Genomic DNA, 24,116 nt, shown 5'->3' on the forward strand with positions numbered 1-24,116 from the left:
GTCCATGCACTGCTTTACTAGCGTTGAAGAATGAAAGGGCAGTACAGGAACTGTAGAAGGTGGTTTAAGTTTTACATCATTCATTCTGTTCTCTCACTGCCTTTTTAAAAAACTTTTCTGTCACACATCCAGTAAAAGAAATTTATTCTTGCCTTATTTAATAACAGATGTAAAACAACTTTTAAGTGCTACACTGATATACTTAAGGATATAGAAGAAAAGAAAGAAAATTCTTTAACTTGTTTTAAACTACAGAATCTCTTCTTTCATTTTGAGCACTCTAGAAAATTATGGAGGTCTCTATAGATGTTGATCCTGATATCTTTAATCTTTAAGAAAGATATGCAAATGCCATTCCACCCCACTCAAATCATCACTAGCAAAATTAGCTTTTTTCTTTTAAGTCACAACAAATGAAGTTGATGCCATGATTAAAATTATCACAAACCCTTAACCAAAATTTCTTCTTCCTAAAGCATTCATTCAGTAATGAAGTTCAACAATAGGTAGGAAAACATAGTCCTGAACAAAGCAATTGGTGATCTGTTTCTACTCCATTGCTCTGCTTCTAGTTTTTTCAGGTTGTGCTTTACAACCATCCTGAGAAAAGTAGTTTTCTATAAGTAAGATACTGGCAAGCTCAAATTTCTAACACAGACAGTGCCATTTCTGGACAAGCACAATTCCAAGCTCTTTGCCGTCACACACTCCGGTCACCTTTGGAGTTCCTGCTGAGCACCTAAAAAAAAATCATGATAAACTCATTCACTGACTTGACCAGAACCAAAAGCAGATGTAACCAAACCAATTGCCTAAAGTTAATTCAGAGTAGTACCTATGAAGGTATGATTTACTCTTAAAGAGTCATGGAACTGTTTAAGTTAGAAAAGTCCCTTAAAATCACTTAGTTGAGCCACTAACCGAACACTGCCAAAACCGCTACAAAACCATGTCCCCAACTGCCACATCTACCCATCTTGTACTGAACCTCCAGGGATGGTGACTCAACCATTTCCCTGGGCAGCATATTCCAATGCTTGACAACCCTTTTGGTAAAGGAATTTTTCCTAATATGTAAGCTAAACCTCTTCTGGTGCAACTTGAGGCCATTCATAATTTAAAGTTCTGCACATAGTAACAGAGCATCGCTGTTGAACAAAAGTTTTTTTAAAAGTTAAGTGAGAGGTATATTTGGACTGAGAATGATTGCAAACTAGTTCAGCTATGACTGAATTACTGGCAGCTGATTTGCAGCATCAGGGCATGACCAAATGACCTACTAATATCATCATCCATACCTTGGAGAGTTTACTTAGGCAAAATATTACTCTACAGGTAGTATTTTCAGCACTCCAGAACTGAGAGATTTAAAGGACAGAAAAGGAAAAAGAGAGAGAGATAGAGTACAACACAGTAATATCTCAATTTATTGCTTACTGTTATAGCTGCTCCATATAACGTATCCCAAATCCAAACTCAGATTCTGTTTATTGTGCTACAGAGCCCCCTGTGTTGAGCATATTGACTAGCAGTCCTTACATTAGACCACCGGGAAAAAAAATCAGATATTAGACCTAGGAGTCACTGGTCCAGATTAATTTCCCAGAAAAGAAAAATTCCTTTCTGGGTACTTGCCAACAGCTCAGAAAAAGGTGGCAATGAACAGTGCACAAGCCCACAAAGTAAACAGGAAAAAAAAGGCAGCTTCCCCTAAAGGAGAAAAGATCGGCCAAATTAATTACACATCTCTGTATTAACTTTAGGCAGTGTATTTAAGGATGACTAGTTTGAACTCAGAACATCCCTGGACAGAAAACATTAAAATACACAAACACACTGAGATTGAGACCAGACATTTCAACTGCATTGAAATGTTCACTGAATGGTGTCATCCAAAGACAAGGCCTTTAGGAAGGAAAGAAGTTGAGATGAGAGAAAAGCAAGCTGTTTGAGAAAACACTGCAAAGGTTAAAAAGGCAATAGAAATTATTTGTAGAGTTTATGCGGGGTAAAAAGCTGCAGGTGAGATCAAACCATGCCCAATTCCTGAGCTAGCAGAGGTCTCAGTACCCTAGTAAGCACAATGAAAACATTCAGAGCTAAAGAAAAGCAGAATCAGCTGGCAAAGGTAAGAGAGGATTTGTAGTATTTTTTCTCAATCAAATTCAAATCTCATTCCTTCTGGCTTCTTCTAAAGACATTGCCATTTTTATCACTCACAAAGTGGAGCCTTCTGGCCAAGGAGGGCTGCACCCCACACCTTAAAATCACCTTACGTGGCAGGGCAGCACGACAGTGACGTGAGCTGTCTCAAAGGAAGAGATTATTAAAACCACACACCTACACAAACACTGCTGGTGACAGTGTTAAGGCATTTATTCTGGAGTAGTCTGTGGAACTGACTTCTTGAACAAATTCTCAAAAAAGTATAAGACGGAAACAAGAACCAAAAGCAAAACATCTTTTAAGCTAAGGAAATTGTTGTAAGCTTTCAATGTTTTACTTTGAAAATCCTACAGCCTTCAGCAAAATCCTTGAACAATCTCTTTGTGTTTATGAAATAGCATTTGATATCACAACCTAAAAACCTACAAAGCAGTGCAACCAACCCTTTCTTAACTCTCTAAGGGCAAATAACACCTGCATTTCCCATGCAACAGCTAGTAAAGAAATGCTGACTCTCGGTAATTTTAATTGCAGACAAAAATAACACCTTAGTGAAAAATAGTAGATCAAGTATTATTTTAGAGTTTCAGGGTTGCCCCATCAACCTGAGCCATAACAGGAGCAAAACAACCAGTGCACAAACCAACACAAGAGCTCCATGGAAGTAAAAAGACACAAGAGCTTATCTGCTTCAACAAGTTCTTTCATCACATATCCAAAACAATTATTTAAAGTATGTAATGTTGTACTTGTTATGTATACCTGAGACTATTTAAATAATTTATTTGATTGTACGTGTAACCAAAACAAAAAAGTATTTCCATAACAGGATTTTGTTTTTACATGTCAAGTCTACAGAAGCTAATTTCTGTACGTACTGCTATAACACAGCTAAACTTAAAAAACAGCATGATAACATATTGTCTGAGATCACTGTTTGGTCTGTGTTAGAGAATACTACACCTTCAGAATTGTAAATTAGCATAGTAATATAATGTTTGGTGAGAGGAAAAAATATATTTTCATAGTTCTTATTCCAAACTGTTGCTTTAAATTTGTGATCAACTTTGATCATTTCTCAAGGCAGAGAAATTCAAAAGCCCTAAAAGTTGTTTTTTAAGGTTAGAGCCCTAAAAGTTCTGGAGAATTATAATTTGCTGAGATAATTTACCAAACAATAAGGGGGGAAGGATGGAGGGGGTGAAACGGGTTGAATAGCTTGCAGCATAGAGAGAGGGCAAATCAACAGAAATTGTTTTGAGATATTGCAGAGTGACATACTAAGCTCTCTGATCGACCCTGAAGTTAGTACTTACAACTGACAGAATCACAAAGCATTTTAAATATTTCCACTAGGGCTCCTATGAATTTGTATCAATGAGAGATTACATATGAAAGATAAGGCCCAAAAGGCTGGCATAGTTATATATGTCTGCCTATTAATTTGATTAGCATAAGATAACCAAAACAGAATCAAAGCAAAAGAATCACCTAGACCCGTGACGCAGAACTGAAAGACTTGTTGCTTTATACATCTGCTTTTCCAGCAACTGCGTCTACTGAGTAGAGTATTCCTGCAATGAGTTACAAGAAAAATCAGTGTTCACGGGCCTTGAGAAAAAAAACCAGTTTGTTCCTATAATAAATCACATGGTCCTTAATAATGATTTTTAAATGTTTGAAGTAAAAACAGTTTTGCTTTTCTTTTATTGCAAAATCGTGTCCTGAAATAGCTTTCTCATGATAAAGAGTTTATAAGAAAGACGGTCACTGGAATTAAAATTAAGCTTGAAAGACCGCTAATAATGCATAAGCATAGGTATAAACCCTCAAAGCAACAGGTTTATAGGAAATCCAGAAAGTTAACTAATGGCAGAAATTAGAGACACGGGATGACAAAGAGTAGAGGAGAAGTCCTTGACTAAAGAAATTGTTTTAAAAGCAACAACAATCATGCAAGAATTCTTCTAATAGTTAAGATCCTCATACCCTGATTAGGGGCACAGAGACAGGTTTTTGGAGGGGGCCACAAGGAGACAAGTTAATAACCCAGTTTCAAATCATGCTGCAAGACTTACTGAGCTCAGAGAGATTCTGCCCACACAAAGTTGAAAGGTTTAGTATGTAAAAGCTGCCTTCTGACGGCACTGGGAGATTACCTCTCTCTTATCAACTCCAGTGTGAACTCTAGCTCTCGCAGCAACGATCTCTTACAGATGATTCCTCAGCAGTGAACAGGATAAGTGTGATTTCAGCACATTTTAGATTCCCAGCATGAGGAAGTGGATAACAAATTTAAAAAGCACCTATTACTCTTTATCTGTGTAAGTCATTCTGCTAAGTGGTGATATAAATAAAATTACATGTACAATCTCGCTTCTATCTTTTCTTTAAATGTACATACATGGTTTCTTTCCCCTTAGATTCCCTGGGTTAAACTAGCAGAAGTGGAGTGTGATAAATTGAAGCTGAACTATAAATGGGTGTTTTGGAAGGCGGAAAAGGTTTCCACTTGTTCTAAATGTGTAAACTTTTTAAAATATTGCAATTTTAAATCCTGGAAAAGTGCCATCCAATATTCAAGACTGGCAGACAGCGCTTATTGCTTTTTTTTATATGCTATTACAAAACTTTTTGATTTTAAGCATTAGCCCAACTATTCCTAAGAGTCTCCCATGAAAGATGTAACAATAGGAGACTACAGCCCTTTCTTTTTCATGCCATAAGTTCATTATTTCTATTTCCTGTTTCACTCAAGTGTTTCTTTTAAAGTTTTGAAACTTTGATGATCTCCACAGTTGAAACCAAACATAAATCCCATGCAAGCTCATGGGACAACGGAAACCCCCAAGTCTATCGACAGCAGTAGATACCAGTTCTTCCCAAGCCATGTATAATTAAGAGTAATGAAAAATCCCTGGTTAGTTATCTTAAAAACAGGCTCCTTACCACAATCTGTAAAGCACAGTCAGGCCCAAGTTGTTTTGTTCAACCGCCACACCAACTGTTCCTTCTTTTTAGTGACTTATTAAAAAAAAAATAAAAGACTCACTTCGTCAGTGATAGCTGGGGGAAAAAAAACTCCCAAGAGCTTTCAGGCTTCATTAATTAGGGCCATCAGAACTGTACTTCATTTAAGCAGTACTAAACAGTGCAATCAAGAGTTATGTCCCGGGCTGTAGCTATTTGCCCCTCTCTCATTCTCTTCTTCTTTCTCTCACCATCTCTTTCAGTAAATGATACTAATTTTTCCAGCAGCCTTTAACTCCCTAGATTAACTGAAGTGGAAAATGTGACTACAAACTCACAGCACTGTCTAGCCTCCAACCCAGCACAGAATCAACTTTGTTGCAAGTGTTGAAGGACACCTAGCAAGCTGCTACACGCTAAGTTCATAACCCAGGAGTGCATATTCGCACACAACAGGACTGCGCCATCTAGTTAGCTGCCAGCAGCAGGCTTTGGGAGCAGATGCCTCGGGATGCAGGGCTTTAGCCCTTGGGAATGTTCCATTTCTTACAGATTCAATTGTGGTGTGGGTTGGAGTTTTTTTTTGTTTTGTTTTGTTTTTTAATAAAATATCAATACTGACATAATCCACATCTAGTGGATATGGGAAAATCTAGGCTATAATAGCGCAGCAAACTTCTACATCTATCTTTGATTTACAAGATAAAAGCAACTTTTAAATTAAAGAGCCTTTCTGCTAATAGAGCTTATTATGCCAGAGACAGGAATGATTTTCCTAGAAAGTTGTCCCTGTGTTCACGCCTATTATCTTTGCTTTCCCCCTTTCACTAATGAGCATTTATCTAAAGAGCCTGTTAATCCTCTGATGTGTGCTTCTGGTCAGAGGTAACAGTTTGAATAAAACCACTAATCACTTATCACTAATCACTGATCATTAATCACACTTTTCCCTAGTGCTTTGCGACCTGTACAGCTCCCTTTAGGATAAAGGAGTCACAAATAAGGAGTTTAGCCATTTTTTATTAAGAATTTCCAGCTTTTGATACCGACAACCTCATTCACCACATGAAAGTTACAAAACACTGAGCGGGGACTTTCACCACTGTACACTTTTACACTGAAAATAAACCATACCCTTATGGAAGCATACCACCTTCAGCAAAATTCCCACAAATTACCCTATGTTTTTGCATTTGGCTTTCACCTTCCACCTCTCAGTTTTCTTTCAGTCCAGTTTCTGGATTATCCCTGCATATATCTCACAAAAAAGTTTTCCTACACGACTGTTCCTTGACGCACTGCTGCTTGTCCAAATGGCCAGACAAGTCTGGTGCACATCAGCGGGTGAATCTTTCTCTAAAAACTGCAGTCTCAAAAAAAGCCCAAGAAAGATGCTTCACAGGAATTATTATTCTTCTGTTCAAGCTTCAATTTCAATTAGCTAAGCACTGTTTCTTACTAATAATATATGGAAATCTTCTAATCTTGCTGTTTAAGTCACTTCTCATCGGTCTGGATTTAAAAAAAGAAAAAAGAAAAAAGAAAAACCAAACAATTTCATTTTCCTTTTCATTTTCATTTTCCTTTATTCGTACCCCCATCTCTGAAACTACCTCTCTCTTTCCAATTATAAAGTTTATATTGAGCCCTGGAGATGAAGGATCACTCACCATGCTCGGACATAAATAATAGAGGAGGCAGAGTTTAGCAAGTATTCCCCTTACACTCTTGCGGCGCTTATCGTCCTGAAAACTTCGCTGGGGAGAGAGAGACCCCTGTAAGAGAGGACAGTAGCGGGGGGACGCGGAGCTGGGGAGGGGGATGATGAGCGGAGTAGAGGGGCTGAAGAGGGAGAGGAGGGCTGCAGAGAGAGGACCTTGTCAACACTCGCCCTCACCCCGCACCCGAGGGCATCAGAAGCGGAGCATCAGCCCCGCACCGGCCCGCAGCATGACGTAAGGGCCGGCAGCAGCCCGGCACCCGGGGTGTCTCACGGGGAAGGCGGCCGCGCACCACCCCGAGCACAACTCCGCGGCCGCCGCCGGCTGCTCCCGGCTCGCTGGGAAGCGCGGCCGCCGCGGCGAAACTTATGCAGAAGTTTTGGGGGCGGCGGAGAGAGAGGATGGCTGGGCAGCGCGCCGCCGAGCTGTCACCGCCGGGTGCCGCCGGGACACGCGCAGGCTGGAGCCGTCCAGCCCGCCGTGGGCGCGGGGACTCCGCGGTGCCTCCGCCGGGAGCTGCCCACCCGCCCGCTCCGCTCGGGGCAGCACCAGCGGGGTGCTGCTTGCGCTCCGCGGCAGCCGCCCCATCTCATCCCATCCCGTCCCGTCCCGGGAAGCAGCGCACAGACTTCCCAAACTCCCTGAAGTGCGGACGGGGAGTCCGGCTTCTCCGCGTCTCGGGGACCGTGCGCTCCCGCCCCCCGCCGCTCTGCCCTGCCCGACCCTCCGCGGGACGCGAGGTCGCTCACGCCCCCTCTCCCCGAGCACGGCGGGGACGCGGGAGCGGCGGGACCCCGCGCCCGGCAGCGGCGCGATGGAGATCGGCGCTGCCGCCTCCGGAGCAGATGCGGTGGCGGAGGGAAGAGCCCCTGCAGCCGCAAGCTGCCCCTTCCCCAGGCGCGCACCCGGCGCTGCTGCGCTCGGCTCCGTGCGGGGCGCGCTGCGGGGTGCGCCGCGCGCCGCGCCGGGCGCCTTCCCGGGGCAGCCCCGTATTTTTAGGAACTTACCGCCCGGCGCGGCGGGGACGGGACCGGCAGCGCGGCCGGAGGAACCACGTTGGACTGAGGGACGGTTACAATACGTTCTATTTAGAGAAGCATTACATCACCCTCCGTGACGTCACGTGGGATTCCTGAACTTCTAAATCATTGCGGTCCGTGCCGGGCGGGGGGGGCCGGGGGCGTGGGGCGGGGGCGCGGCCTCGGGCGGTCCCGCCCCCGCGGGGGTGCGGGGCGGAGCGGGGGTGAGTCAGCCTGGAAGCGGCGTCCCGCCCCCCGCGCCCCGGGCTGCCGCGGGCTCCGGCGCCGATGCCCGAGCGGGAAGGGGCGCAGCCGGGCCGGGCGGGGGTGCCAGGGGAAAGCGGTCCCCTGGCCGTGCCGAGCTCCAGCAGGCGCGGAGCCTCTGCTGAGCGGCAGCCGCAGAGGAGGCCCGCGCTCAGCTGGGACTCGGGTCCTGCAACCCCGAAGTCTTTCGGATTTTTTGTTTGTTTGTTTGTTTGTTTGCTTGCTTGCTTAAGTTTCTTTATCTAGAAAATGTCTAAGAAGTAACGCGGTGCCCGAGAAGGGAGGGAAAGTTCCGTCCCGAGTTGCAGCCCTGCGAGGATGCGCCGCTGTCCGCATGTCCAGGTGTGCCCGGTGTCCGCCTGGCAGGGTTTGATGCCGCGGCGGAACCCCAGTGGTGCTGGAGCAGCGCAGTGACGAAGAATCTTAACTGATATGACCGAGTGTCTCACTGCTTTTTTGAACATTTAAACATTCTGCGTCTAGTTGACAGTGTCTCTGTGTCGTCGTCCGGGACGATTGCCGGTGACAAAGTTATTGTTACACCCTGTAACTACTTCAGTGCCTCCTTTTCTGTTTGGTTTTTTTTTTTTTTAACTCTCATCCTAATGCTCCTCAGCAGTGTCTCTAGCACATGGGTCAGGAGGTTCCTTTGGCACCTTACTCCACACTGCAGTTATCCAGGAGGTATTCATATCAAAGATACACATGGTTGAACTGGATTTAGCAGCTGATTCATGCCAGGAGGTATGACTTAATTCTTATGCAGTGTTTTAGCACCTAAGCCTGGAATGTCTCAAGAGGAAAGCTCAGTGTTTTGAGGGTCTCACAATCGGCAATGGCTTGCTCAGTTTGGTTTTTCTCTGCTCTTCCATTAAGAGAGGAGAGAGTAATATAACACGTACTGCTGAAACTGGGAACCACTTTACAAATGGCAATAATACAGCACTTTATTCCCAATAAGACCATTCTTTCACAGGTTTATATTAGGCTGTCTAATTATCATCTTCAGCTTTTAACAATTCACTGGCACTTTATGCAGGATTTAAGCAGATAGAAGCGGATCCTATCAGTGACTGATGATAGGTTTTGAACTCATTTAACTCCTTAGGATAAAGCTCAATGATGCTGTCACTGTAAGCCTTCGTTTTGTCAGGTATTATCTTTGGAAACTGCATATCGAATGTGAAGTGCCTTACCTCTAAATGTCCTGGAATTATAAACTACACAGATGACTAAATTAATAATTGCAGTTATTTCTGTCTCACGGGAAGGGTTTTAGCATACACAAACACAGCAGTTTTTAAAACCATGACAAAAAGATTTCAGTGTAGGAAACAGTTCTGCGTCTCTCATTGAGATTTCATTGTACAATTTATGTACTCACACTTCTCACAGAAATGCAGCTGCCACTGTGGCTGATCAATGGGTTTTCCTGGGTTTGCAGTGTGTTTTTTCTCCAGTTTTCTCAATGAGACCAAACTAAAAGGCAATGGAGACGTCAGGTGCCAGTCAAGGACAACAGGGCCCAAATCCATTGGCTACCTCTGTAGTAAGACTTAGTCAAGGCAAAAAAAGATCCTAAAAGCAAAATGAACAGAACCAACACTTTGTTCAGATCAATAGCATCGCCTGCCACATCCGTATTTGGACAGATCTCTATCACTTAAAGAGATAGGCAGCTTGTGGCAGCAGTTTGTATGTGTCTGCCCCACGGAGTGATGACAAAATGCTTTGAGTTGTTGTGACCTTGGTTTTCGCTGACAGCAGAGCAGAGAGGTTTTGGGTTCCTGATATGAATCTCAGGGCCTGAGGAAAGACTCTTGAAATGAGCTGTAGTCCTGGGGGGGAGAATGAGCACAGAATAATGTCAACGGTTCCTCTGAGGTTGAAATCTGCTTCAATATGAGTCACATATTATTGCTTCTCCCCATGCCCAACTTCTGCTTCACTTGCCACCCTCAGATTCTGTTGCTCTCCTCTCTCTTCCAGCTCTTCTCTATTTCCATTTTTCTTTTGCCTGTTACCAACCTTCTTTCTGTCCTGTGGCGACCACTCTGATCTCTGAATGGAGATGTGAAAAGGAGCACTGAGATGCAGCTTTGGTTTTTTTCTATGCTCACTTTAATCCCTGGTGGCTGAGCTGTTCACAGAGAAGAAAATGTGTCCATGCCTTCAGCCTGAGGACACTGAGCAGAGAAGGGACATTGAGAAAATGTAATTGCCAAGTTCTTTCTTGATTTGAACTGTGGGATGTTGATAGTAAAAGAGACGCTCCTCTGCCTGCAAAGTTGCTGCTTTCAAGTTGTGCTGATGTCTGTTTGTGTGCTGTCACTGCAAAGAACAACTCTTTAATATGAACTCCTCTAAAGGTGGTTTAAATTAGCATATTCCACTCGGCAAATGAGGAATGTACTCAGAGTCAGTTACCACAGCTCAGCTGACAAGCCGTAACTTGAGAACGTGCTCTATACAGGGGACAAATTTGAACAAATCTTAGAGGCTAATCAAAGGCACCTCCTGGAACAGCAAAATGATCATTCTGCAGAACTTCAGGTTCATGCTCCAAAAGCACTATATGTTTAAAAAAAAAAAAAAACCAAACCAAACAAAACACCACCGAACAAAAAACATCTACCTGTGAAATATGGGTTAATGTTAGGCAAGGAAACTTCCTTTTTATGGAGTATTGCTTCAGGAGTGATTGAATTTTGGAAGCTGCTTTCCAAAATACTTCTGCCTAGGGCAGGAAAACTCCATCCTGAATGGTTCAAAACTTGGCAATGTTTTTAAGAGATTGAAGAAACTCATAATGAAAAGTACTGAGCAATCAACTCCATGAGGCACTACGTGTTTTTTTCATATACTAATTAAAAGGTACAATGTCAAATGCTGCTTTTCTACTTTTATACTCAGGCTTTTATAAAGCTGCTTTCTTCTGATGGCGAAATCCCTACTTAAATACTTTTCTATATTTTATGTTCTAACAAATGTTTACCATATCAGTCTTTGTCAGTTTTCGTCTGTAAGTATAAAACCTGAAAAGAACACACTTTTTACAACAGTAGCTTAATGGGTATGAAAACTACTCAGACATTTGAAGTGATATATGTTAGAATGACATTTTGTTTGACTGATAGCAAATGACAGCTGTGCTGTTTCAGCAAACACCTAAAATCTTTGTCATATCATTAAAATCATTGAGAAGTAAAGATATTAAAATAATTATAGGAGTTTTGTATGTCAAATATCAGTCTTAGCAAGTCACTATTGCTGTCACATAAAATGAATATTTACTGCTGGTAGAGATGAATATTTTACATACCCATTCTTCCTATAACATCATTAACCACATGTTTAACTAAGCTGCTGCCAGTGTTGAGCGTTACTCTCAGCCCTGGCACTTGCAATTATCTTGTTACAAGTACTTTTCAGCAATATCCTATAGTCTAATCAAACAGTAATTTATTCACCTCCTTACGTGCTACTAAAACTTCAGCTCTCCCCATTTATCACGTGAAATTATCCACAAAAAAAGTAATTCAGTGCTAGTCACACAGAAATGAAGCCTAAGAAATAAAATGGTAAGGGGGAAATTGATTTCTAGATCTTAACATACACTTTAATCCATGGTGATAGTAAAATACATTTTAAAAGGAGGTACAAATTATGCTATTTAATGTATAATAATCCTAGTGATGTCCCAAACAAATGTAATTCTGGTGTTTTTATTAAATGCTCGATTTCTTTATTATTACATCTTTGTTCAGACCTCACCTCTCCTTATTTTAGTAACAGACTGAATGGGATATCAGTGAAGGGAACTAAGTATTCTCTATGGTTTCAGGAGCTCACTAAGAAGTACCAGATTAGTCCTAAAGCTGAGACAGAAACTGGTGAATAAGTCGAGTTAACCAGAAGTTAAGTAGTATCAAACTTTTTTTTTTTTAAGTTCTCTAAGCTGAAATGTAAATGTTAAGCAATGTTCCTGTTCAACTGTATCATTTCTCGAGTGGACTGGAGAAGAAAGGAAGTGTGATACATCATAGGGATGTGAAACAGTCCTGTGGGATGCCAAGCAAGTCACGTCTGCATTTATGTGCTCTACATACACCTCCTCACTCATTCATCTGATGGTCTTATTTTTCTTAATGGCATTTGTGTCCTAAGCAGGTGACAAAAATAGAGTCAGGTCTCAGTAGGAGCACAGGTAAAGCAGGGAAATGTTTTGCAAGGGGAAGTTTCTACATACATCTGTAATATAAATTTACATGAGAGCACATTTTGTCCCATTACAGTACTAATTGCCACAGTTCTATACCTTCTGAAAATAAAGATGCCTAGCAGTATCTCCTTTTTTTTTACAAGATTGTGTGAGCACTGAGAATAGATCTAAGAGGGGATTCGTATTCTCTTTGATAGAGTTTATCTGCAAAGGCAAAGTGACTTGGAGTTGGATGAGCCAAGCAGGAGGAGTTCTCCATGTTCCACCTCATCTATGCTGCAGAAGCCACAGTCCAGAAATTGGCCATGTCTCTTCTGGTTCCTGAAAGGCTGCTTGTGAAGCATCAAATCACTCTAACTCCAAATTCCCCTGTCTGAACTAAACTGCTGAGTATCTGTAGGAAAAAATCAATGTGTGTTAACTACTCAGAAGCCACAGAACTAGCCGGTGGAAGGAGGCTTGCTCTAAACCTACAGGCTTTTAACTATTGTTTAAGATGTGTTGGTTGGGTGCATCTAACTGGGATTTAAGCAACACTTAAAATGATGGCTTTTCACTTTTTTTAAGTTACCCAAAATCAGTTTTATTCCATGTTTCTCCCTTCTCTTTGTAAAGTTAAGGGTAGCTGTGGGTCATGCTTGTGCAACATAAAAGGAATGAGCAGAATAACGGAGAAGCACAGTCCTTCCCATGGAAAAGACCCAAACTGAAGTTCATTCATGCAGAAAGGGGTGTGCTGGCCTCCTCAGCCTGGTGACAATAGTGAGGATGCACATGAGGCCCAGAACTGCAAGAGAGAGAATTGTCTCCTCTTTTTTCATCATTTCTTCTGCTCCATTCATGAGTGATGCCAGCATGTCAGGAAGCACAGTTTGACCAACCTCCCCTCCTTAAGATCTCAGTGTACATTTGTTTTGGATGGCTGTTCAAGGCACACATGTTCTCTCAGCTCTGATACGCAATGCCACATAACTCCTCACCTCTTGTGGACAAGCAGGTACACAATAGTTCTCCAAGAAGGTCAGATCTCAGATACCTGAATGATCTCTTCACCGTAGCTCTGTGCCATGTGTTCTGTACCAGAAGACCAGAAAGACAGACTTTGTATTTCCTTCTACACTCGCAAAAATTCAAAGAACAGTTTGTCTCCTTTGTACTCAGACACCATTATTGTGTGGTTTTTTTGGGATGAAGTAACAAAATTATTTGTAATTTTTTTCTTCCACAGAGATCCTGCATGACTTCTTTTGTATTTATTTTACCATTTTTAATGCTATGCTTGTTGGAATTCTCCTAGTAATAACTTGTTTAGTGCATGATATGGAAGACTGATTTGATAAACAATTTTCAGGTACAATAGCTCCAGTTAGACACATGTGGAGGTTTAGGTAGATTTTTGGCCTCTGACTGGATTTTAGTTGGTTATAGTTTATTGGATTGCTGTTTTTTCAGTTGGTGGGTTGTTGTTATTTTAGTCTTAGAACAGAACGAGGTTAAAAAAAAAAAAGGAGTTGAAAGAGATACCATCTTTGCATGTTACTGAGAGCCTAATTTAGAAATGGTATTTAAACAAGAAGGAAAAAATACAAATACTTATCCGTCTCATTTGGTCCAATCTCTGGTTATTAATGGAATAAAATAACAATATAGCTGTATTTACTGATAAAAATCATGGGATGTTGTGGCAAAAAGGTCTTAGAGACATTATTTAAGTGTAATTTTTTTCTTTAACAGACTGCCTTCTACTGGTTCTGTTCTTGGGGATGTCATGAATGTCAGAGATACAAAGGTGTTCCTCCTCCTTTAAATGTGCTATAAAGATGACTCATTCATTCCTTCACATTACTCACTTCATGGGTTTTGCTGCTGGACACAGAATGAGAGAAAATACATTGCATGAGAATGTGCAGGTGCTCTGGGGCAGCAGTGTCAACTATCAGGGGCTCATTTTCTGGCCTACAGATGAGGACTGAAGAGGGGTTGTAATGGAGATTCCCACAGTTTGTGGATTCATTACTGTTGTCTGTACAGCCTGCTTAGATGGGCTTTGCAGGGTGAATCAAACTTTTGTCTTATTTTCTAGCTGAAAAACTGAGAAGGAGATGATGAGGGATGATCCCAGCACTTCCCATGTAATTGCAAAATTTCTAATTGTGAAACTGCAGCAAGAGAAGTAAAGTGTTTGCTGCCATGTAACACTGCCAGCTTATCATCCACACATCAGTCAGGAAAATCAGTAAATTTTTTTTAGCATGATTTTCTTTAGACACATGTAAATAACAGCCCTCTGAGGAAGAAATAAAAAATCCATGGTGACCCAAGGATTAAAAAGCCTTTCTTTCAAGAGGAAAATTACCAAAAGTCACATTAAGTAAAACAAAAATCAGCCTGTACTACTAAACCTCATCTGCCATTAAGAACTTACATAATATACTGCTGACATCATGACTATATAAATTACATGGTACTTTCACATGTGACTTAGAGATTATATTACTTGTGTACAAAAAAAAAAATTTAACTTGCAATTTTTTTTAATATTAAGGGACGAACTAGTGTGGTATGTATTATAAAATTAGATATACATTCCAAAACAATGATAGCAGGTTTACTTTTTATTGCTTTTAACCTAACAGGTGCTAAAACATTCATTTAGTCAAAATCATATAGATGCGCAAAACCTTTGTTAGAATGGGTACAGCTTTGCTTTCATTCTTGTAACACAGAATGTTATTTTATTTTAGCTGAAGTACAGGATCAGGCTTGTGTTTTACTGATGTAACTCCATGGGTAAAATCCTGGCTTCACTGAAGTCAATAAGAAAACTTCCATGAATTCAGTGGGGCCAACATTTCATCCCATGTCTGTAATCAATTATTAAAATGTAACAGGGTCCAAGGTATGACTACATTGGAAAAAAATTACAGCGAAATACTTCAAGTAGTTTGCAAATATTTTGGAGATTTGAGACTCAGGGATTAATGCCTCTCCTAGTTACTCCTAGAGAAAATATTTACATAACTTGTATTTGTATGTAGGTGAGTTCCAGACTGGATTTTTGAAGCATATTCAATACTTGGTATTAAAAAATACATTGATTTTAATTTATTCTCTTTATGAATTGTTCGCTTTTTAATTATGCAATTTTCTTTTGCATGTTTTCTTTCTTATTTGAAAGGGGGAAACATTCAAATATCTTCACTTTTGAAATGGAGACAGTCATTAATCTTAGATGATAATGCAAAAAAATAAAACAGATAAATACTTTCAAGTAATATATTTGATTTTACAATGTTTGTCTCCATCGTCAGCATAGTAGTGTGAAAAAGAAGAAACGACATATGAAAGCAACAGTAAATTGAGAAGTAGGACAGGAGACACAGTACACATTTTGAACCTGATTTCCCCTTCTCCTTCCCCACACCTCACAGATCAAGCAACACACTGCATGTGGCAGTTACATTCTCAATGTGACATTCAAGGCAAGCACATTTTCAGTCTTCTAAAATACAAGGTACATGAAATGCAGTGACATTTTCAAGGAGGGTTTTTTCTTGCTTATTACTCAAAGGCATAAATAAGACCCTGATTCAGACATAGCTGAACTTCAGCTAATAGCAGTGCTAGCCACCAAATTAACATGATATGGAAATAAGCAAGAAATTTAAATTCAGACTTACCTGATACCAAACAAGACTGTAAATTAACTCCTTCTGTTGAAAGTTATATATTTCAGTTGTAAGGATAAGAATAAAAGTGAATCCGTGGAATATTTGTCATCATAAAAGCCTCACAAGGCCCTGTCAATAAATTATAAAGAAGCATGGCTGGGTGGAGGGTCTATATGAGCAGACAATAGAGAAGCATAGGAATTAAATACATCCTTCTAGCTCAAAAAAGCCCACTTAACTTCAATTTTACCTTAATAACCACGATACAAACCAGGCAGCGAGTACTCATTGTCACCACTTGTACAGCTGGAGTGAACATATCTGAGCTTGAAGAGAAATCAGAATGGGAAATAAAACAGCTTTTCATAGTCTCTGCTACTAGAAAAGATGAATGCACTTATATATCCAGGATGGATTACCTAGATCCTTTAAGCAAACGGCACCACTAAAAATCCTTCAGCTCTAGCAAGGTTTGCTAGAAATGCCTTTAGGAAATAAAGCTGCATCGTGGAATAAGGGAGAACCTGTTTTTCTGAAGCTGTACTCCTAAAGGGTTTCAAGTATTGTTTCAGTAGCGAAGATAAATAGCTAATGTCAGGAAAGAAAAACGACACAACCCTTGCCAGAAGATCCGATGACACTCAGCACAAAGTATTTATGAAATAAACAGTGCTGTAAAGTTCACAGGGCTAGAATGGAAATCAAATGGCCAGATAACGATAGAGCTGGTTCTCTTTAACAAAAATACCTAGGAGAAAAAAAAAAAAAAGTAACAGCTTATTTGTGGGCAGGAGAGTAGAATAAAAGAAGGCAAGTACAACTGATTGAGACATCAATTTTTTGTGGAAAGCCCTAAGAGATGGCAAAAAGCCTGCTGGAAGTGTAAGGGGGAAAAAAAGACTTTTGCTGAAATCCTAGATGTGGCAATTCTCATACAAGTTTTACTATGAATTGCTGACTTGGTGTTTACATCCCAGATTTTCCCCACTGGGGAGGACGTACAGGGAACAGCAGGTATGACAATAAGAGATGGTGAAGTGTTGTGAGCTACTAAAATATATGCACAGAAAAATGCTGAGATTGTCCATGCCTCAGGAATGAAATAATAAAGAGAAAGTTTGTCTAGAACTCTGCTGCTGTTGAGTGTTTCTAGAAAAGAAAGAACAACTTTGAAAGAGGGAGCTAAGCACTTCCTAAGTAGTTTAATTTCTTTTGGAAGCATTCATCTTGCAAGTGGAGCAGAAAATAGCCAGGCAAAGTATGAGATGTAGTATGTGGGGAGGACTTCAGGGAATCAGAGAAGAAATAAACTGATGAGAGTCAACGGGTATATTATTAGATACTTGGCCATACCAAAGCCAACCTTCTTCAAAGGCAGCAAATTCTAGCATGTAATTATTTTCTTGTTTACCATATAGAGAAACAAATGATGATTTTCAGGCTGTAACTGAGAACTTTTTGCAGTGTATATAAGCACTGCCTTATACTCTGTTAAAGCATGTTTAGCAAGTTACGTAGAAATGAGACAAAATACACCGAGTTGTTCAATTTCAAGTGATAAGTTTTAAAGACTTGTAATCTGAAGGAAAACATTGAAGTTTTTTGTTCTCAAATATATTAAAAACTACTGTCTGATCATTTAGATTTTTTCAACATTTGGTATTTTTTAAAGGTATCTGTAGACTGTACCTGCACAGACACAGCCTGTATGGGGTAATGCAAACTCTGAGCCAAGCCTGCAATCAGAGATATTAACACAACTGATTACACTGATGGAGTGAAGCCACTATTTTTATCTTACCTGAGATAAGGCACACAGGATATAAATTGCTGTTCAAAAGGCATAAATAAAAAAATAAAAAGAAATTACAGGGAAAAAAAGAACAAAAGAAACACTTTATTTTGAAGATACAGTGGGAGTAAAAATTAAAGATGATGGCAAATTTTATTAGTCACATTTTCTACAGAAAATCTCTACAGTGGTCTAGAAGGACACAATGGGAGGAAAACACAACACCTCTATCAGGGCTGGAGCTGCAGACCCAACTGAGACTGCCCAGCTATACATGGAGCTGCCTGCAGCCTAGGGAGCCACAGCCAAACCAGCTTCCATCAAACCAATTACTATAACCTTTTAATCCGCTTATCTTACAGAGCACTAAAGACATATTTTTCCAAAGACACCTAAAAACAGCCCCTCAGCATCATTCCTGCCCTTGTAGCTGGTGCTCCAATACCTCCAGGTCCCTCATCCTGCAGGGAGACACCACCGAAGACTGTCAGCCATATAGAATTAAAATGTGGGAGCTGAAAGATTTTTGACCAAAAATTGTTTTCATTTACCTTTGGTGCCTTCCCATGTGGTGAGCATTAGCCAATGCATGTGTCTGGAGACCAAGAGCCAGATCTGGTTTCTGCACTGAGTTTTTGTCACAAGGGCTGTGTTTAACCATGACAGATCCTGCAATTTCAAGACATATTTCTCTTCCTGTTGCTTCAGACTTGTGAGGCTCTGGATCAGAAGAAGAGCTCAAGTTTTTCTACCTCTGCCATATCTGGGATTGAAGGTGAAAACACTCAGAAGTTTGCACGGGCATCCCAGCACAAAGCCAACAGTAACCCTTGTGATACATGGTTTGCTGCGATCCTTTGCTGATCCCAAGTTTAATGTTTTAAAGCAAAGTTCTGGCTCCCCTGAAAAAAGCAGTTAAAATTCTGGTGATTTGGATGGGGGTAATGTTTCACCCCTGAGTCTGACTATAGGAAAATTCACTGACTCACCTCAACTGCTGACTTCAAGTACACAAACCTGCAGCAACACACTCTGGTAGAGTGACAAAAGGCAGATTTCTCAGCTGTGAAACATTAGCTTTGTTGCAGACTTCTGAGCAAAATGTTACTCCCTGCTTTTCTACTCTTTCCTAATTTAAGCTCTTCAAAGAAAAAAAAACTTTGAAATTTTGTATCTTAGTCTAGATATAAATGTTAAGCAAAACCACCCTAAAATTTGTATCTGATTGTTGTGTGGCATTGGCTTTTAATCTAAATTAGCTGCCCTTTTCACTGTTAGTCTATTTACAGCACCTCGTTGCTGATATTTTCAGAAATTACACTAACCAGACAAGCTAAAAAGCCTCCTTTTTTTAGCTAAAATGTTAGTATAACTTGTACTAGCATCTCAACTACTGAAGACATAGTAGGTCCATTGATTTCAGCACAGTTACAACTACTACCCCTGATTAATATACTGAAATCATTAAAAAGTTTATGCTAGATAACTTCCTAAAGATCCTTCATTTAAGAAAGAGAACAGCAGTAAAAACTTAAGAATATAAAATGCTTATTTTTCCTTTTATAAATAAAATCTCATATGCTTTCAGTACACTGTCCATCCCAGCTTTATTCCACAAACACAAGGTGTTCTAGAAGGTGATCCCACCCCAGCTTCTCCAACAAAGCTCTGCAAGGTACATGACTTATCACCAGGTGATTTGGGAATATCTTTAATTTGTGCATCTCACCATTTTCAAGATACAGGTTAAGACTCAGGCTATGTTTCATCTCCAGTGGTAACAAGCTCTGTAGCTCCAGGCCTTCTGTCAAGAATGCTTGTGCTGTTCCCCACCAGTTACATCACCCCGTTCATCCCAATTACACATACTGCAGCTGATGTAGTGCTTTAATAATTTGTTTTATTTGTGCACTGATTAAAAATTTCTGGATCAAACATTTAATGAAAAGCTCTCCAACCTGACAGGTTTGCTGCTGAATGCAGTCATTTACAACTCAAGCCTTATAATAACCAGAGCAAGTGTTGGAAAAGCTGTTCATGCCAAATGTTCAGCAACTGACATATATAATCTTATATCTTTTCATTCAGACTTTAAAAAAAAAAGTCGGAGACCTAATTATATTGGTTGTAACTGTTCTGAAATGAATGGTGGCAGGAACTAATGCTTGTTTATTTTCTTTCCTGACAAGTACTCTGAGTAAAAACAGTTTCTAGACATGATGGAATGACTTTTCCTATGACTCAGACACATTCAGTGAAATAAGGTTTGAAGAAACTGAAACTGGTTTTCTGTCTAACAATAGTAATTGAAAATACCCAGAACTTGTAGGTATTTATACCATTTACAAATGGTAAAGGGTATTTACACTATTTATACCATTTACAAATGTCAGGCAAAATCTACATAGGGAGGACAAGAACGCTACAGCTCTTGCGCTATGCTTTTTCATTTGAGTGAGATATTGCACTTATTCACTTGGGCTTATTTCAATCTAATGAATTCCTCTTTTCGGTTTGATTTTCTATTTAATTTTTAATTTACAGGTGACCCTTAAAATGAACAGTCATATTTCCAATTGGCAACATTTTTGATGTTTTTTCACAACTCCGGGGCGAACTAGAGTTTTAAAATATACTACTTGGTAATATAAGAAAGGCACATAAAACTTCATGTTTATATCCATGTTACAAAGCTCTATCACACTATCACACTTTCTGCAAGCTGCTTAGCTCCAAGTACTTCAGCTATTTCAGCTTTTCTAAAAGTAAGCTACCTAGTTTGGTTCTGTTTTGAAAAGAAGTTCTCCTAAATTTTTGTTATTGCTCTTCAGCAAGTAGTTTAAAAGAAACTAAATATCAATTAAATATTATTTGAAAACCTGGTAAAGTGTCTGCTGAAATGAGAGGTATACCTGGTAATTTAAGTGCAGCAATTAAAGAGGCATAAAAACCCACTCGGAATACACTTGGGGTTTTTTAACTGATTTATTTAATACCTCATCCCCAACAGCACAAACGTGTTTTCTGATCCCAGGAAAGCACCCAGGCTTCCAGCTGTATTCCTGCTCTTGTGCTTGCTGCCCCTCGGCTTTTCACCTCGCATCTCCCGGTCGGGGCGTGCGAGGTGGATCAGCTGCCAAGCACACCCCGGTGGTTTTCCATGCCCACGCTGCCTATGGCCCATCTGCTCTCGCTCTGATGTCCCACAGGCAGGATTTCCACACAAATGCCGTCTCCGGGCAGCCTTTCCGCGGCGTGCGCCGCAGAGCCGAACTCCGGGAAAAAGCTGAAGACACGCTGATACCGCAGTTTGGGGACGGCTAGGATGGTTGGCAATATTAAATAGATAAAGGATCCCAACGCTGCCCACGACTGCTCGGCGGAGATGGGCTCTCCGCAGGGCTCGGGCTCGCTGGGTTTCCCCCAGGCCGGCAGAGAAGCGGAGCTGCGGCGCTGCGCCGTGCCCGGGCCATTCCCCATCGCAGAGCTCCCTCTGCTGCTGCCGCCGCTCCGCGCTCCCGGGACAGGAGCCGCGGGACAGCGCCCCAGCCGCTGCCATGGGGAGGCAGGCAGGAGGAGCTGAAGGAGAGCAGGTTCTTACCGTTGTGTCAGCCACAACAACCGTGCTGTTACTGAATTTGTGACTGATGGCCAACACGACTTGTGAGAACATCCGCATCGCTGGAGCTGGCGCTGTTTACAAAAGGACAGTTACAATAACTTTTCCCAGATTGTTAAAATATAGTCTGGACTATAGGACGGGATTTGGAGTAAAAAGGCGTTTGGAAATCACTCCTGATAAAACGGACCCTGAGGCAGACTGCAAAAATCCCATAAACAGAGCTCAAAGCCACTTTTCTTCACACCTCTAAAGTTCATTTCATCCGAAGTGCTCAATGCTTGCTTCTTCACCTCTACCACCACAGAGATCTGCAGATGGATTTCCAAAATGTGGTGAAATGAGAGGTGGACCGGAGGGAGGAAGGTGTTTCAAAGTGACTTGGAGTTAGCCCTTCTGCAGAAATGGTAAGAAATGGTTTGAACTCAGGCTTTCAAGGATGAACAGGGACATCTTATCTGTTCCCTCACTGTGCATTCAGGTGATGAAACATTGGCCTGCCAGGCACAGTCCAGCCTGCTCTACAGGGATGTGTTGGTTTAGATAGACAGGTATCTGCCAGGGAGGGTTGGAGTCTCCCTTGAAATGTAAGCCCCTCCCCCGTTTTCCAAATTATTATAAATTTGCACTTAAAAGGTTGTCAGGCAAAGATTTTGGGAATAGGTATAGCAGTTCTTTACTGAGGATATAAAAATACAGATGTTGTAGTACAGAAGAATAAGCAAGCAAACAAACAAACAAGAGATCCTAGAAAACCCTGACAGAGTCAGAAATACAACCTGACACCCTGTTGGTCAGGGTGTTGGAAGCAGTCCAAAGTAAGCCCTCTTGGAGTGGCAGATGTGGTTCTGTTGGACTAGAGGTGGTCCCGTTGAAGAAAAAGGGTCCAGTAATGGTGAGATGGGTCCAGTCTTCCTCCAGGGATCCGGTGGAAAACTGGATACCTTGTGGCACTATGGCTCCTTTTTATCTAGGTTAAGATGGTTTGGCTCCTCCTCCCTGTGTGGACCATTTTACAATAATATGATGTAATGTGTCATGTCATTGGTGAGCTCTTAACGGTCCATTAGCAGAAGATATCCCCATGGGAGTAGTGAAACAATGAAGAGAGATAAGTAACACTCCACCATCTGATAAGCGACACCGACCCATTTGGGCAAAGATAAGCAATTCTGCTCCACCCAGATGGAATAGAATAACGTGCTCTTTGCAAAATCCACGACAAGGGGCTGTGCTGTGCTCAGCACTGTAGTGTCTCAGCATCTGTCAAAGTAGCCACATACACCACCCTGACTTCTGCTGCTTGCGTTTCTCTCACCCATCCCAAACATACTTCAGCTGTACAGAATAGGTATTTCTAATTGCAACATCTCTACATTTTAGTTTGTCCTGCATTAATACTCGGTATGGCAATACTTAAAATACTGTTTGCACTAAAGTGTCTGAAATATATTAAGGCCAGATGTCCTAAATAGTGTGTAAAGCATTGGAAAAGCGTGTCGTACCAACCGTACTTCAGGCATACTCTGATAATTCATCCTCTGGAATAGCACTACTCCCTCCACCAACTCCAGAGAACTCTGGATAAATAGCACAGATGAACTTCATGTAGATTTCAGACGTACAGGATACTGGAGAGGAATTTCATCTGCAGTTTATATAATACTTGCCACTACTTAATCTTTTGCTAACAGTCTGATCTCTCTCTATCAATAGGTATCTGTACTTGGCCACTTTCACTTCAACCTTAGAAAGTGACATCTCTCAGCATACATCTCCTCTGTGCAAGGGAAAACACAAGGCAGGCAAATCCAGGTAGCATTAATGAAGCTCTTATGTCTCTGTGGAAGAGTACAGGACTTGTGCTAGGATCCTAGCTCTGTCTTGAAACAAAATGTAAGCTGAATTCAGCTTCTTATTAGCATTCATTGGCTCAGACAGAACCCAATGCTGATAGGACTCTGCTGTCTCTGATATTGGCCATCAGAAAAAGCACCTGCGCTGTGCCTGCAGCCAGTCTTAAGGAGACACAGAGATTTGGACCAAAATAACTAGTCTGTGAAGCTGACTAGCTTGGATCAGTGCACAGCTCAGCCTGCACGTAACAACACTGAAAGGCCCAGATGGAGATATTCCGAAGACCTTTTCAATAGCATTGTCGGAAGAAAAAAAAAAAGCCTCAAAATTAAGATTAAGTTCCCCTAACTTATTTTCTTCTCAGTGTTCAGTTAAAATCCTATTTTCTATTTATTTATAGATGACATTTCTGTTATGCCAGCATTTTATTTTATATTGTCCAGCTTCCAGAGAATAAAGGAGTGTGTTTTTAGAGATCTTACCTGTAATTAGCATCACCCAGTTAAACAAAGCAGCTCTGTTTTATAACTGCCAAAGCTGTCGTGATTTTTTTAGAATTAATTTTACTGAGGGACTACTTGAGCCACAGTTTCTTTAAAAAGTAGCATAAAAATGCATTACTGCTCCAGACCTGCTATTCTAACCAACCATATCAGGTGGCAGACTGTCCACCAGAGTGCCAGAGCTCAAAAAATGCTTCCTCCATTATATTTCCACTTAATTATTCTTGTACTTTTCAATAACTTTATGTCATTAAATCATGGCATATAGTCGATTTAGAATAGCTTTATCCTACCAGGTTATGACAGACTTTC

General features: G+C 41.0%; 1 protein-coding gene across 3 annotated transcripts in view; it reads right to left on the reverse strand.

Moving 5' to 3' along the window:
* Positions 1-7,913, reverse strand: part of CREB5 (cAMP responsive element binding protein 5) — a 257,956-nt gene extending 250,043 nt beyond the window's left edge. The window contains exons 1-2 of one of the 3 annotated variants that reach the window (XM_066195143.1): positions 7,865-7,913; positions 6,807-6,893 (exon numbers count right to left, since the gene is read on the reverse strand). In XM_066195143.1, the coding sequence (XP_066051240.1) occupies positions 6,807-6,819 (13 nt within the window). In that variant the 5' untranslated portion in view covers positions 6,820-6,893; positions 7,865-7,913. The remainder of the gene's footprint in view (positions 1-6,806; positions 6,894-7,864) is intronic. The other 2 variants (XM_066195125.1, XM_066195135.1) reach the window with 2 other exon arrangements.
* Between the last annotated feature and the right edge of the window lie 16,203 nt (positions 7,914-24,116).

This window comes from Chamaea fasciata, unplaced genomic scaffold (genome assembly GCF_029207755.1).
Source record: "Chamaea fasciata isolate MVZ Bird 193981 ecotype frontalis unplaced genomic scaffold, bChaFas1.0.hap1 SCAF_1, whole genome shotgun sequence".
Classification (NCBI taxonomy): Eukaryota; Metazoa; Chordata; class Aves; order Passeriformes; family Sylviidae; genus Chamaea; species Chamaea fasciata.